The sequence below is a fragment of the Ascaphus truei genome, chromosome 1, assembly GCF_040206685.1.
Source record: "Ascaphus truei isolate aAscTru1 chromosome 1, aAscTru1.hap1, whole genome shotgun sequence".
Classification (NCBI taxonomy): domain Eukaryota; kingdom Metazoa; phylum Chordata; class Amphibia; order Anura; family Ascaphidae; genus Ascaphus; species Ascaphus truei.
In genome coordinates this window covers 34,398,649-34,415,509 of record NC_134483.1, presented here as the reverse complement: position 1 = coordinate 34,415,509, position 16,861 = coordinate 34,398,649, and the positions used below count along the sequence as shown (strand labels likewise).

Here is a 16,861-nt window from a genome sequence, read left to right as displayed (position 1 = left end):
TCTCCCCAACAGGTAGTATTTGAGCGTCTCTACAGCCCACTTTATTGCGAGACACTCTTTCTCTACTATGGAGTAATTTTTCTCCTGGGGATTTAGTTTCCTACTTAAATAAAGGATGGGGTGCTCCTCACCTTGAGACTCCTGGGAGAGTACCGCCCCCAGCCCTACCTCAGATGCGTCGGTTTGGACTACGAACTCTTTGGAGAAGTCAGGTGTGACCAACACTGGTTGGGCACAGAGAGCTTCTTTCAGGCTTCTAAAGGCCTGTTCGGTTTCGGGGGACCACTTTACCATTAGCGGTCCTCTTGCTTTTGTGAGGTCAGTTAGTGGGGTTGCCTTAGTTGCAAAATTGGGAATAAACCTTCTATAGTACCCAATTAACCCCAAAAAGGTCCTTACTTGTTTTTTTGTAACTGGCCTTGGCCAATTTTGTATCGCCTCCACTTTGAGTGTTTGGGGTTTGAGTAAACCTCTGCCAATAGAATATCCCAGATACTTGGCCTCCTCCAGACCAATAGTGCATTTAGCGGGGTTAGCAGTTAGTCCAGCAGACCGGACTGCGTCAAGCACAGCTTGGACCTTTGGAAGGTGGGATTGCCAATCTTCACTATGGATTACCACATCATCCAGGTAGGCGGCAGCATACCGAGCATGTGGTTTTAAAATTTTATCCATCATTCTTTTTAATGTGGCGGGAGCTCCATGTAAGCGAAAAGGCAACACCTTATACTGAAAGAGGCCGTCTGGGGTTGAGAAGGCTGTCTTTTCTTTTGCCCTTTCTGTGAGGGGAACCTGCCAGTACCCTTTTGTTAGGTCTAGGGTTGTGAGATATCGGGCTTTGCCCAGTCTCTCTACAAGTTCATCTACCCTAGGCATAGGATAAGTATCAAATTTTGACACCGCGTTTAGTTTCCGGTAGTCATTACAAAACCTTGTTGTACCATCTGGCTTTGGGACTAAGACTATAGGGCTGTTCCACCCACTTTGGGATTCCTCAATTACACCTAGTTTTAGCATTTTTTTAACCTCTAAACTTATAGCCTTTCTTTTGGCCTCTGGGATTCGGTACGGTTTAAGGTTAACTCGGACCCCCGGTTCAGAGACTAGGTCATGTTCAATTACGCTAGTTCTACCTGGCCGTATAGAGAAGATTTCTTTGTTTCTTTTCACTAAATTCTGAACCTCTCGTTTCTGATGAACAGACAGGGTTTCAGCTATGCTAACCTCTGGGTCAGTTTCTTGATTCTCTGACGGACCTGGGGGTACTAGGGTTAACAAGACTTCTCTATCTTTCCAGGGCTTGAGTAGGTTTATATGGTAAATTTGCTCAGGTTTCCTCCTACCTGGCTGTCTTACCTTATAATTTACTTCTCCCACTCTTTCCAAGACCTCATATGGCCCATGCCATTTAGCAAGGAATTTACTCTCCACGGTGGGAACCAGAACTAGTACCCTATCACCTGGAGAAAAAATTCTGACCCTAGCACCCTTATTATATGTATTCCTCTGTGCTTCTTGAGCTTTCTCCATGTGTTCCCTCACTATGGGTAGGACTGCAGCAATGCGGTCCTGCATCTGGGCAACATGCTCTATTACACTTCTGTAAGGGGTAACCTCGTGTTCCCAAGTCTCTTTGGCTATATCCAGTAAGCCCCTTGGGTGTCGGCCATACAATAGTTCAAACGGGGAGAAGCCAGTGGATGATTGGGGAACTTCCCTAATGGCAAATAACAGGTACGGTAACAAACAATCCCAGTTTTTCCCATCTTTATCAACCGCCCGCCGTAACATGCTCTTTAAGGTTTTATTGAACCTTTCCACTAAACCATCTGTTTGTGGATGATAGACTGAGGTTCTGAGATGCTTGATTTTTAGGAGTTTACATAGCTCTTTCGTTACTTGGGACATAAATGGTGTTCCCTGGTCAGATAGAATCTCTTTAGGAATCCCGACCCGGGAAAACAGAACTACTAACTCTTTTGCTATGTTTTTAGCTGAGGTGCTACGTAGGGGAACTGCCTCCGGATATCGGGTGGCATAATCTAATATTACCAATATATGCTGATGTCCCCTAGCAGACTTTATTAGGGGTCCTACTAGATCCATAGCAATCCGGTCAAATGGTACCTCTATTATGGGAAGGGGTACCAATCGGCTGCGGTACGCCTTGAACGGGGCGGTGATCTGACATTCTGGGCATGAGGAACAATAATTCGTAATTTCTGCCAGAACCCCAGGCCAATAGAAGCTTCGAAGAACCTTTTCTTTTGTCTTTTCCACCCCTAGGTGTCCCCCCAATGGATGACTATGTGCGAGGTGTAATACTACGTTACGGAATGTCCGTGGTACCAACAATTGTTTAGTTGTAACTGATTTCCTTTTATCAACCCGATATACTAGGTCGTTCTCTACCTCGAAGTAGGGGTAAGCAAGTGACCTATCTGGTTGGCCAGGAGTACTATTCTGGTCCCGTATATTTCCCCTTGCTACCGCTAATGTGGGGTCCTCCCACTGGGCCTTCTTAAAACTCCCAGGACTGACCTCTATGTCAGCGAGGGTCTTATCCGGTTCTGGGGTGGTAAGTGTCTGCTCAACATCTTGATTTGGGGTATTCCCTACCAAAGTAGTGATGGGGAAGGGAATTTTACAGCACTCCTCCTTTTCCCCCTTCTTATTTGGGCCCTCGTCAACCTCCATTTCTGAAAAAGGGAAAGGATTTGTTTCTTCTAATACTTCATTATGGTCCGCTATTGAACTCTGGGCGCTATTCTGAGCGGGGGACCACATTTTTAGAAAATGGGGAAAGTCGGTCCCTATTAACACATCATGTGCCAGTTTGGGTACAATACCCACCTTGAAATCTAAAGAACCAAACTCTGTTTCAAAAAAAACATCAACAGTGGAATATTCATGATTATCCCCATGTATACAACAAATTGCCACTCTTTGTGAACTGTTTCCCTGTTTCTTCTTAATGGGCAAGAGGTATTCGGACACTAGTGTGACCATGCTCCCAGAGTCAAGAAGTGCCCGAACCCTCTTACCATTAACCTTTACAAATGCCCACAGATGGTTATTCAAGGGGTCCTCTGGGCTAGGGCCCATACATTGGGACAACAGCGAATAAGGTTCCACGCTGTTGCATTGCATGGGCTCATCATTTAGTGGGCAGATTTTTGCTGTGTGGCCCCTCTCATGACAATTTACACATTTAGGTACATAGTCTGTGTCCCACTTAGAGCCTTTTCCCGGCTCCCCATGTTGGCTATTGCCCTTAGTGTGCGAACCACTGTTGCTGGTGCTGCGTGAAGGTGGTCGCCGCTCTTCAGCGCCCCTTAACCCCGGTACCCTTTTACCGTCTCTGGAAGAGTCCTGGAACCTCGGGTAGTGGGGTTGCTCCACGACTGTGGGTTGCGGGTGCTCTTCTGCTGCATTGTACCTTTCTACGAGGGCCACAAGCTCATCCGCATTGTGGGGGTCACTCCGACTGACCCAACGGCGTAAGGCAGAGGGAAGTTTCCTCAAGAACTGGTCCATGACCAACCGTTCCACGATGTGGCTGGCTGAGTTGATCTCGGGTTGTAGCCACTTCCGGGCGAGGTGGATGAGGTCATACATCTGGCTTCGGGTGGCTTTATCCATCGTGAAGGACCATGCGTGAAACCTTTGGGCGCGAACAGCCGTGGTTACGCCGAGGCGGGCGAGGATCTCGAACTTCAATTTTGCATAGACGTTAGCTTCGGCTGGCTCTAGACCAAAGTAAGCCTTCTGGGGTTCGCCGCTTAGGAAGGGTGCGATTAGACCAGCCCACTCAGCTTCTGGCCATCCCTCTCTCTGTGCCGTGCGTTCAAACGTGAGAAGATAGGCTTCCACATCATCCGAGGGTCCCATCTTCTGAAGGTAGTGGCTTGCCCTGGTCATTTTCGGTACTGGGGCTGCCGCTGCCAGTGGAAGGTTTCTGATAGTCCCCCTCAGGATCTCGAGTTCCTGCTGTAAGCCCTGAGCAAACCGCTGTTGCTCCTCTCTCAGCAAGCGGTTTGTCTCTTGCTGGTTTGCATTCGCATTTTGCAGGGCTTCATTCGTCTGTTGCTGGTTTGCATTCGCCTGTTGCTGGTTGGCATTCGCCTGTTGCTGGTTGGCATTAATCTCTTGCTGGGCTATTAGCAGCTGTTGATGGGCTGCATTCGTCTGCTGCTGGTTTGCATTAGTTTCTTGCTGGGCTATTAACAGCTGTTGCTGGGTTTCATTCGCGTCTTTCTGGGCAGCGACATTGCGTACCAGCGCACCCACCACGTCTTCCATCTTGTTTGCAGAGGATGAAAAAAACTTTTTTTTTTTTTTTTTTCAAAGTTCTTCAACCCGCAGACCCCCTAGTGCTCTGCCCGCATTCTCCACCATATGTGACAAACGGCTTACTCCGGGGCTCCGTCGTTTGTCCGGGACTGTTTAGAACACGGTCTTTTAGGGTAGGTTAAATGATGAGGCGTCACGTACTGTTCCTTTAAACAGGCTATGCCTGGTTTATTCAGTCCCAGGCACTGAGACTGCCACAGTGCATACAACAGAAAACAGATCAAAAACAAAAGCTGCTCACCTGAGCGATAACTTAACTTAGATATCCCTGACTCAGGGTTGGAAGTGGCTTTTCCACTTCCAACATCAAAACACGGTACTTTTGCAGTCTTACACAAATGAACAGAAAGATTGAACCTGTTTGGGGAAGAGGCTTCTCCCCTCTGTAGTTCAGCAGCCTTCCAGCCTCCTGGCTCTTGTGGGGAGACCAGAGCAAACAGGAAATCAGTCTTTCATACCTGATTCCTAATTAGCATGACAGGTGACAGAAATCAGGCAGCAGACAAACTCTGGTCTGGATCTCTCATCCCTCAGTTCCAGCGCTTGCCAAACTGTGGGATGGAGTGTATGTATTATAAGGCTGCACTCCCAGGCCAAACAGGATAGAAACTGTCTAGTATCCTGGGAGCCCTATATACGGAATTCATTACCATCCCCTGGTTTCTGTCACAATATATATATATATATATATATATATATATATATATATATATATATATATATATATATATATATATATATACAAAACCACAGAAAAAACAGGCGCACTCATAGCGTAAAATTGTATAACAATAAATTTATGGAGTAAGGGATAAAAATGCATTTTTGAGTACAACTCAGCCCGTTCAGATGCAGGAACCCAAGGAGGAGGACTTCGGTGTGATGTCCGCGGTGTGTCTTGCCACAATAGCCCCTCTAGGTCCTGGCAGAGACCGAGAGCCACGAGGGACGCCGCCTTCCCCTCTCCGGTGCTACACAGAGCATACACTGAATAGAGTCTCGCGTGAACTCGATGATGTCAGCGAGGTTTCAGCCGGGGAGAGTTCACAGTGTAAACAGGAACTTGAATGTCTGAATGGCTGGTAGCAAAATGCTAGCAAAGCAGCAGGAGTGCAATAATGTAGATGAGTGCAAATAAAATATATAACCTGGACAGTAGGCTCCACAGCAATCTCTTCGTCTTATATGCAAATATAACTGTATGCTCATCTGCATGTCTTAGGCAGGTCTGCAACCCCGCCTTTCCCCATTATCACCCAGCATACAGCACTTCCACTGCAGCAAGGGATTCTGGGAAATGACATGCAAATGAGCACACAGTGTCACTTTTTGCCTCAATAACCATTTTTAACATGGTTCCCTATAGGCTTAAGCTTGCTGCATGGTCACAGCTTTGAGCACAGCCAGGGTTAAGGTGCATACCCAGAAAACCACCCACAGACAGCTGTTTCGACCTTGATGGGTCTCATCATATATATATATATATATATATATATATATATATATATATATAAAGAAAGGTGCACAAATATAACTGACGAACAGTAATCTGTGTAAGTGGATGCTGCCACAATGTAAGGAAAACACACAATTCCAATATTTAGAAGGGTAAAGAAAAAACAAAGGCGCAAACCACTAACCACAATGCTTAAGTTACTAAACAATAACGATACAAAAACATCAACAGATGCCAGTCAATAATAATAATAATAATAATAATAGAACAACATTACCATTCTCACGTCCGGTAAAGGAAGACTGCACTCAGATCAGTATAGGCAAAAAAGTCTGTATTGGGCATCAATACAAAATGAACAGGCCGCCCAATCTGACGTTTCGGTCCCGGAGTGGAACCTTTCTCAAAGACAGACAATTAAAAGCTACAAGACCAGTTTCTACAATCTATCCAGAGAGCAACATGGAGCATTGAAATCCTTGAGAGAACATAGGGATATCATTATCAAAGCTGCGGATAAGGGAGGAGCAATAGTGGTGATGGCGTATAAGGATTACCGGGAAGAAATACTGGTGCAGCTGAGCAATACGAGTCATTATAAGAGACATGGCGACCCAACAGCAAACTACAAAAAAGAAGTAGATGCTATCATCAGGATGGGTAATAATAATGGATGGATCTCGGATGACACTGCTGCATTCCTGACTCCGGATTTTCCAGTAATACCAGTGCTATATACACTCCCTAAGGTGCATAAGTCTTTGACGTCCCCGCCCGGCAGACCGATTATTTCAGCGCGGGGCTCTCTCTGCTATCCCATCTCACAGTACGTAGATTTTTTTTCTGCAGCCGTTTGTACAACTGATGGCCACGTACACTAAAGGTACTACGGATTTTATCAGCAAATTGGCAAGGATTGATCAAGACCTCACGGGGGTTCTACTAGTGATGTTAGACGTGTCAAGTCTATACACGAATATTCCGCACAACGAAGGCATTGAAGCTATCAGGGACCAACTTGGATGACACCCGATATTGTTGAGACCGCCCACGGAATTTCTTGTCACTCTTGTTGAATTAATCCTCCATTAAAACTTTTTCAAATTTGAGAAGTCTTATTACCTTCAACTGATGGGAACAGCGATGGGGTCGAATACGGCCCCATCGTATGCGAACCTCTTCATGGGTATTTATGAACAGACCCACCTCCTGAATGACGCACCACATACTGGATGCATTCTACATTATAATCGGTATATAGATGACACCTTTATACTATGTGATGAGACGGAGCAAGACCTGATGGATTATGTGACGCATATCAATGGAATACCATCAACCATCAGGTTTACGGAAAGCCACAGTTCAAGAGAAATCAACTACCTGGACACGGTGGTCTTCCTAGATAACGGAAAAATTGGCACACGGGTTTTCCACAAACCTACGGATAGAAATACCCTATTAGATGCCAGAAGTCACCATCCAGCTACATTGAAGAAGGGTCTTCCCTACTCCCAGATGCGTGCAGTACGGATAACCAGCAACCCCTTGGAAGGGGATTCTGCATTAGAGAGGATGGCGGATCGTTTCAGGCAATGAGGGTATGACAACATGGAAATAGAACAGGCCCTTATCAAAACCAGAGGCAAGTCTAGGACAGAGCTGTTGATACCGGTCAACAAAACATCCGATAGTGATAAATTTAATGTTGTTTCAACGTATAGCACGTCCTCAAGGCTGATACAAAACAGCATTAAGAACAACTGGCACATCTTGACAAACGATAAGAAAATTGGAAAGAAATTCCAGTCGCCACCACTCTTTTGCTACAAGAGAGGACAGAACATAGGAGACACACTAACGTCCTCTGACTCCGTGGAAAAATATTCTACTGGCACTATGTGGCTGAAAAAGACACCTGGAGTATACAAATGTAAGGGTTGCGTAAATTGCCAATACCTTCTTTTAGGAAAAACATATGCCCACCCACACAGTGGCTCCCTATCAAAATCTCACACTTCCTAAACTGTGAATCACGTTATGTAGTGTACATTATCAGGTGCCCATGCGGACTTCATTATGTGGGGGAAACTACAAAAATGCTGAAGGAGCGGATCGCAATGCATAGATCATCCATCAGGAAGGCGCTATTGGAGACCATGGACAATGAGGATTTAAGACACCAACCAGTGGCGAGACATTTCAAAGATCTTAAACATAGCTTGGCAACGTTTCGGTGCATGCCAATAGCGCAGGCGCATGTTTCAAGTAGGGACGGCAACAGGATTAAGTTACTATTACAAATGGAAGCGAGACTTATCTATAGTCTTAATACTGTGACCCCTAAGGGTCTCAATGAGGACCTCAATCTTGGGTGCTTCTTGTAACTAGCTCTGGGTCATATAAGTATATCGCCCTGCTGTTGCATGTCCAGTGAGTGCATAGTGCCCGGGAGCTATTTTTGCCATCTGCATAGTCATTCAACCTTTTCTTTAATATCTTGGCTTCTCTATAGCACTTGTCTCTGGGATTTCTTGATATGTATGGATGGATGTATGCCCCTTTTTGTGTTCAAACTCCCTAATCCCTTATTTATTAGAATGATTGTTTTCCATATGGCTTTTATTTTTTCTCTCACGGTATGTTTTAATTATGTTTCATAATTAACAACTTGGTAGTGGGCACTTGTGTAGGTACATGAGTTGGTCTGTTTACATATCTCCCTGTACATTTGGCTGTGCTGCATGCTGTGCATTAATAGACACCTTAGGCCTGTCACCATGGCGTCATAGACGCTTTAGGGAATATGCAGGGTTAATAGTCCTTAGCCTCATTAGATCCCCCCCTCCAAGATGGTGGCTATACAGCCTGAGCACCGGATATCATACTCCTATGGGTGTAGCAGTCAACAGGTAATTGAGCACAGGTGTTTGGTCACATGTGGTGAGGGTATATATAGGTCTGTGTGTCAGTCTGTCTTTGCACCCCCCTTGAGAAAGGTTCCACTCCGGAACCGAAACGTCGGATTGGGCGGCCTGTTCATTTTATATTGATGCCTAATACAGACTTTTTTGCCTATACTGATCTGAGTGCAGTCTTCCTTTACCGGACGTAAGAATGGTAATGTTGATATATATTTCTATATATCTGCACTTTCCTCTGTCACACTACTACTAAAATTCTGATGCATGCCCGTATCCTCTCCCGTCTGGATTATTGTAACATACTGCTATCTACTTTTGCAATCATACTTTGCAATCTAGCCAAAATTCTGCTGCTAGAATAATTTCACTTTCTTTCAAAATAATCTCTGCTCATCTCCTCCTTAAATCCCTCTCCTTCCCATCCCACAAAGTTCTCCTCCTTAACTTCAAGGCTCTCCACTCATTTGTTCCTCCGTACATATCAGCTTTGATCTCACGCTATGCCCCTGCTCTTCTCCTGCATTCTACCCACAACTCTCTCCTTTCCACCCCTTTCACCTCTACTGCTCTCTCACCTTAAATTCTGTTCCCTCACTGCCCCTTACCTGAGGAATTCCCTTACACTCGGTAAACACAAAGCACCTTCAAGACAAACCTTAAAACTCGCCTCTTAAATTAAGTGTCACAAAAGCCTGGACTTATGGCTACTGTCCCACACCCACAATCGCTCCTGCCAAGCTCTGCCATCTACTGCACTTATTCCCTCACTTGCTGCCTCTGTAATTTTCCCATCATACCACATAGATTGTAAGCTCTCCGGGGCAGGGATTTCCTTTTCTTTCTTTTTGTCTGATCTTATTTGTTGCACTTACAGTATTGTACAATAATTCCCTGTACTATATTGTCTCTCTTCTAAAGCACCAAGTACAGCTGTTATGCTACTGTATATAACTAAAGGTAAACATACATTTATATACACACCTACTTTGGCGGGAGGCTAATGATTTGCCATCTAAACCAGAAGAGAGAGCATCCTTTTCAGCAGTGTCCTGCTCTAACTCCTCTATCTCGTCTAATGTTTTGTCTAATAGCCTTTAATGTTTCTTTTATATAAATACCTGCAGGCTCAATTTAAACAACTTGTTTTTAAGGCCCAGTACTACTAAGAAACATATATTGGCGTACCAATAAAATGAATGCACTTTGCCATTTCATTCCTTCTCTACCAGTTTTAACTCTTGTTTCATTATTTAAGATATATTTGATAGCTTTGCAAATGTAGGCTCAAAAGCCTAACTTCAAAGAGCCCAATAATATCACGAACATGCAGTAGCCACTGCTTTTATTACAGGCTCATTAGGGAAACAAAGTTCCTATATCGTAGAAATAATGTGGCAGCACTTCAAAGTTATGTGATCATGGCTATACAGCAGGGGGGTGATCAACTCTGGTCCTCAGCGCTCCTCTCCCTCCCCACCCCCCAACAGCTCAGGTTTTCAGGATATCAAAGCTTTAGCACAGGTGGCCCAATCAGTGGCTCAGTCAAAGACTGCACCACTTGTGCTGAAGCAGGGACAGATTGAGCCACCTGTGCTGAAGCAGAGATCCTGAAAACCTGACCTGTTGGGGGGGTCTCGAGGACTGGAGTTGAGCACCGCTGCTATAGAGCGGTTGTTAGAAAATCCCTATCTGAGAGGACCGCAACAAAATGTGTTTACATGAAACTTTCTTCAGAGCAAAATACTACTGCAGGATAGGACATCTGTTCTGTGGATGAGAAGGCAACGTAGAAGTGGCGTGTTTGCATTGGTCCTGGGGTTTGGACTCGGGCAATGGGGTACATCAACAGGTTATGCAAGGGTCTTACAAGGCTACGTTTTCCACCAGTAATAATATGTTGTCTTGTGCATGGTAGGCCGTGCTGTACATAGAAATGTTAGAACGACAAAGGCAAGACTAGTGCATGCTAGTTACTGCATTGATAATTGTGCATTAGCCCACATAATATGAAATGTAAGAGGTGCAAGTAAGTCTGTTATTTTAATGTCTTAGGCATATCTCTTATGGTGCATGTATGCATGTATAAGACCATTTGGGAGGTATTCATCCAGCAGTGCAACGACAGGTGCTGAAGATGATGACCTATAAATATTGTGTACTCCTATATGTATGTACAGTATATACATTAAGCCCTTATTTTTGTGAAGCATTGTGTTGCTGTAGTTGTGTATTCTGAAAGTGTATGGATCTGCGTAGGTTTTATCCTTATCTGAATCCGTCTGTAATAACAGTATTCTTTTTCCCTCTTCAGTTTGTTTTCATTGCTGTCTAAAAAACACAATAAAGTTCTGGAGCAAGCCACACAATCTCTGAGAGGATCCCTCAACTCAGATGACTCCCCACTCCCTGATTACGTGAGTATCAAACTCAAGGCTCTTGTGTGAGAAAATGTATCAAGCAAACATCTGAAAAAGCCGAGGCCCATGACACCTTTAGTTGCCACAGCCTGTCGGGCTCCGAGACCAAAAGACAACCTCAAAAGACTCTAAGAATGACTGCATGTCTCAAATGCGGTAAAAATAAAATATACACGTGTACTGTACATGTGACAAAGCAACCACAAGCAGTGTGGTGAAGACACACTGACTGCAGCAGGAGTTTAGCTTTCACATCCTCTTGCAGGCATTAGAACTATAACTCGTAAAAGCAATTAAGTAAAGGTGTATATGAAGTGTCGTGCTCAATAAGACGTGCACCTGACTGGTCTTAAAAGCTTTATTCTATCATCAACCTCTAGTCTAGACAATAAAAATATGTCCACCCAACCCCTTAGTGTTTTTATCATCAAATGGTATTGTTTGCAAGCTAACCTTGTAATATGTGAGCATGACTGCCATATACTGTAGGTGCGTGAAAATGGCTGAAGCCAAGACTTTATCTTCCTTATAAAACTTCATGCTATGATACTCTGTTAAGTTCATTGGGAGCCCATAATTTGCCTTTTTGTGCCCAGTTGCAGAAAATAACCTTATTTTATTTTCCAAAAAAACAAATGTGAAAAATATGAATAATAAAAGTAGGTGCAATGTGCTTTTTTGAAAGTTCAAGGATCTTTAGCCCCCCATTAAAAAAATGTCGGTTTTTAATTTAACCATCCAAATCATTGGGTGTGGTGGAGGGGAACGCTGGGTCAGGCCCAGAGGTCCGACTCGTTCTTTAGACGTGTATATTTTATATTTATTACCGACGTGATAATTGTAGTTGTCTAACAAGACTGCACATTTATCTTCATCTTTTTTCCTGCAAAAATATCATCCTAATTGTATTCCTTGTAAATGATTCCTCAGTGTATTAAAATGTGCCTATTTAAAGTCTTTGTTGAACCCATATAATATGATTTTTGATCATTTATTTGGGTCATGTCATTGTGTATTAGCAACCCCTCAAAACCTACTTCCTTTAGTAAATAAATGTAGTTTACATAGAATGTTTTATTCATATAAAATGTACATGTTACATCTTTTAAGTCTACAAGAGGATGTAGCACATTATATTATACAGCGGTACCCAGGGGTAATGTTTAAAATGTTTTGGAGTGGGAGAATTCTATTATAGATGCCCAGTGATCAGATTCGGGAAGTAACTTTATTTCTCTTTGTATCGGTCCCTGGTTATTACATGGGCAGGGATTTATAGTGCATGTAAACTCTATATAGTGACGTCTCAGCTTCCTATTGGCCACGGGGCCTGGGAGGTTTGAAAACCTGCCATAATATGAACCGTGGAGTGCCTACCGACACCCACTATGTAGGTAGATACCTCCGGAAGCAGGGGTTTACCTGGAGCTGACATTAACGGGGTTCATCTCCGGTGCGCCCCTGCTTCAATCCAGTATTTAAAAAATGGAGGAGAAAACAAATAAAAAACGGGCTTGGATTGCCTCTTTAACTTGTCCCCTGAGAGAGAGGCCAGCAATGCATTGACTTTCTCCATTTTTTCAGTGTCTAGCAGGTGCCAGGACACCGTTCAGCAATGCTACCTAGAATAAGGCTCAGCCTGATTTCATTTGTGCTTCCAAACTTCTAAGCGAGCGGGTTAAACTGAAAATGTAACGTGCTGAGAGGCTCCTATCTTCCCATTTCCTTTCCTCCCTATATTGCACTTCCCTAATGGGGTAAATGAAGGCCACTTTTAAGGTTCCTCTTTGATTCTATACTTAATTTAGCTGTCAAATAGAAAGCAGCTGTCTCTTTCTGCATCTAATTCGTAAGTCAAAACCCTGTGGCCCCTCGAGCAGCATCTGGAAATAATAGAACGTACAAAACCGAGCTAAAAAGAAAAAGGCAATGTTTGTTTTATGTGGGATGAAATGATTTTATCCAAGGGTCTTTAATTCGACCATTAGGAAGGTTATTAAAAAGCAGTATTACAAAGAGCGGTTTTTACAAAGCCTCCCTCCCCTTTCCCTCGTATCACGTTACAGCTGATGAGAGCGAGAGATAGAAAATCTTCACACACAGCATTCGTGTTTCAGCCTCAGAAATGAAGCTCCCCCGCAAGCAAAAAAAAAAAGACGAGCAGGAATCTTGCTGTTCTCTGTACCACGCAGATATTCTTACAGAAAATTGCCAATCACCGTAAATTTAATTTTTCAAGCATTATTGTTTTAGTGGAAACATATACCAATGGGTTCCAAATGTGCAGATGCTGGCATTCCTGCCAAGCTGCTTCCGATGTGAAGCGTCTGTGTCAACAAGTCCAGAAAGGAGCACTCCATGCTCCAGTCAGTACTGAAATTCCTTTTAATAAAACATGGCACTCAATAACTTTACGTTCCAGTAATCTTTGTTTTAACACCTAGATGGCGCATCACAAAGACACCGAGGGTCCGGAGTACATACAGCTGGGTTCTTGTTTGAAAGGCTACAATAACTGAACTGTATAAACATACAAGCAGTAAATATCGCTGCGATGTAAGCTATAGCGTGCTGTGTCTTATTGAAAGAATGTGAACTACATGCTACGCTTGGAGTATGTCTTCCCTGTTTTTTTCAGACATCCAACAATAATTTCTTAAGGATGTATTTATATTATGAGTCATCTAGCATTTCAGTGGCTGAAGCATTGCCCTGTAGGCCTTTCTGGCACTTCAAGGGTTATAGCAGCAGTTCCCCCACCCCAACAAAATATATTTAGAGAGCGTTTCATACTATGATGCAGTCTTGTTCTCTGTACACAATCTTGTTTGCTTTTCTAAAATTCCTAAAGGTAAAGTTGTTGTTTGTCTTTTTGCTCTTATAAATTTCTGGACTATATGTTTCATCTGTGAAGAATTCTCCTATTTGTGCATTGTACGGATCACAGTCTACAGCAAATCTGCCCTCGAACAAGATCATTGTATCTACTAGAGCAGGGGGCGCAAACTTTTTTCCCTGCGCCCCCCTACCGGATGTCCTCCTCTCCGCACGCCCCCCTCCCTCCTCCTCCTTACCTTGATTCCTGGTGTCTGGACGTTATGACGTCACGTTGCCATCGCAACGTGACGTCACATGACCCCGCAGCGCCATTTTGACGGCAAGTTGCCATGGCGACGCGTCTCCAGGTGCCGGCTGAATCACGTTAAGTTAGGTTTACAGCGGCCCTGCAGCTCCCCCGACACTTAATTTAAGTGCCTTTGGGACGTGCGCGGGGCCTCTGTAAACCCCGCACCCCCCGCCGGTAATCTCGCGCCCCCCACTTTGCGCACTGCTGTACTAGAGCCTTGCGCTGCCTCTGTCCAGTAAGGGTGTAACCTACGGTATATAGAATGCAGAAGAGCATTCCTGACGGTGGGGGGCACTGATTTTACTGCTATGTATAGGAGACTTTTCTTGTGACAATGGCCAATTCACTGGGAGTGTGTGATTGAAAAACAAAATATTAATGCTCCTGTGCAAAATCTCATTGGACTTGAATGTGCAGTAGAGTTGCTTCGGATAGAACTGAAATCACCGTTACTGCTTCTTTTGAGGGGGTAGTATCTCATCATGTGTAACCCAGCAACTTCCAAGAGGTCCTTTTGTACTGCTCTGGTATAGAAAATACCGTGATGACAATTACGGTTACATGTACAGTGAAGTTTTAATACTCTATAATAACTGATGGTTTTAGTGACAACTGGAGCAACATGAGACATTCATATCTTTTGAGAAAGAAGCCCAGTATGGTTTGAGCAAACGGTCATGCATTTGTTTTTATCAAGCAAAAGAGAACATATAAGCTTTTCAATATGACCAAGAAATTCCATTAGTCTAAGTAATAGGGAGAGGCTGTTCTAACCATTAAATAGCAGAGTAAGTTACACCACCAAGAGAGCTGAGGTCAGCAAGTAGAGTAACAAGGAGCTTGATAAGTCCAGTGGGGGGAGTAACACAATGGAAATAAATCATTTTAACCCTTTCAGAGCTCATGGGGGTTGGTTGTTGGTATGGCGCACAGCACAGGGAGTGGGTGATGGTATGATGGGGAGCACAGGGAGGGTGATTGGTGTGGCATATACTGTAGCACAGGGAGGGTGATTGGTGTGGCATATACTGTAGCACAGGGAGGGTGACTGGTGTGGCATATAGCACAGGGAGGGGTGGTTATTGGTATTGCACAGAGCACAAGGTGTTAGTGTGGCATATAGCACAGGGGGTGTCTGTTGGTATGATACAGAGCACAGGTAGGGGGTGGTTTTTGATATGGCACGAGAGCCTGCGTAGGGTGGACACGAGCGAAGAACAAGTAAGGAAGGAAAATTATAGCAGAACATGAGTGAAGAGAGGAGGGTACACTCACTGTTATAGTGCTCTGTGTTTTAACATAATTCATATTTAAAATCACAGTTCTGCATCTCTTTGCAAATAATGGGACATTTTCACCGGATCTAACTTTTATCCTATAGTTTCGTAACACTCTGGGAATTCTGACCAGATTTTAGAAATGAAATGACAATCGCATGTGAATTCTTTTGTCTGGTATATAAATAGATTCTCTGGGTGTTACACCCAACATGGTTTGGATGGGGGGTGCCTTGGGCAAAGGTTTGATAAATGCTGCACTATGACAAAAAAATGGTACAATCATACTACCGTTGTAAGACCTTAAAAATCAAGATCTTCCTCACTTAGGAAGATGAGCTGACTTTTTTTAAAATATAACATTTGCTTTTTAACTGTATCATTATTTTAACCGTTCTGTTAGGGTGGGCCGTTAGTGTTCATGTTCCTTAGAGGTGTAGCTCCATGTGAGGCGAAGTTGAACCAATTTCAGTGATATATTTGATGTTAGTGGTGGTGTAGATTTTGACGTAGAAAAACTCAATCTGGTCACAGATAGAAAGCCGATGGCGCAGCTTTTGTATTGGCCGTCGGAGCAAGCCCTGACCCCACTGCTCTTTTAAATCTTCCAGCCGGGAACGCGCACAGAAAGCGCCGCTCCTGAGCCGGTGTGGAGGTGTCCCAGACATCGGAGCACCCCCTGTTCAGAGTAGTAAAAATAAAAAAATACCGTACATTCGATGGAATTGCCGCTTACAATATAGCAAGTTCTTTATTTTATCAGGTGTCTAGCTCAATTTCTGAGCAAGAGCCGTTTTGTAATCTATGGTGTGATACAATTGACATGACCTTGTTTCAACATACGTTGATGTTAAAGTGCAATGCTGTATAACCCGTTCTATCCTTTTTTTATAGCTCCATATTTATAGTATGTTTACAAGCTTTAACATGAAGGCCTCAAACCCCAGGTGATCCCATCATAACTAGAAACATAATGTAAATTGTGTGTACTGATTTTAAGTATTGTTTAAATACTTACCGGAGGAAAGAATGCTGAAGCCGTTGCGATATGTCAGGGAGGATTTATGAAGTCGATCTTGGGAAATTCACTGTGGCCACAAAGTACTCAGTCCGCGAAAGCATTGTTTACACGGATTATTCTCTAGATCAGTATCCGGCTGGATAACAATGTCATGTAATAGAAATGTAAAGGCTGTTTCGGGATTAAATACAGCTCAACCCCTTATAACACTGTGTTTGGCACTGTGTTATAACGGGGTTGAGCTTTATATATTTGGGGTTACTAACCTGGCTGGGCAGTTTGCATT

General features: G+C 43.7%; 1 protein-coding gene across 2 annotated transcripts in view; it reads left to right on the top strand.

Moving 5' to 3' along the window:
• Positions 1-16,861, top strand: part of DYM (dymeclin) — a 516,199-nt gene that overhangs the window by 332,206 nt on the left and 167,132 nt on the right. For both annotated transcript variants that reach the window (XM_075586074.1, XM_075586063.1), the window contains one exon: positions 11,045-11,147. In XM_075586074.1, the coding sequence (XP_075442189.1) occupies positions 11,045-11,147 (103 nt within the window). The remainder of the gene's footprint in view (positions 1-11,044; positions 11,148-16,861) is intronic.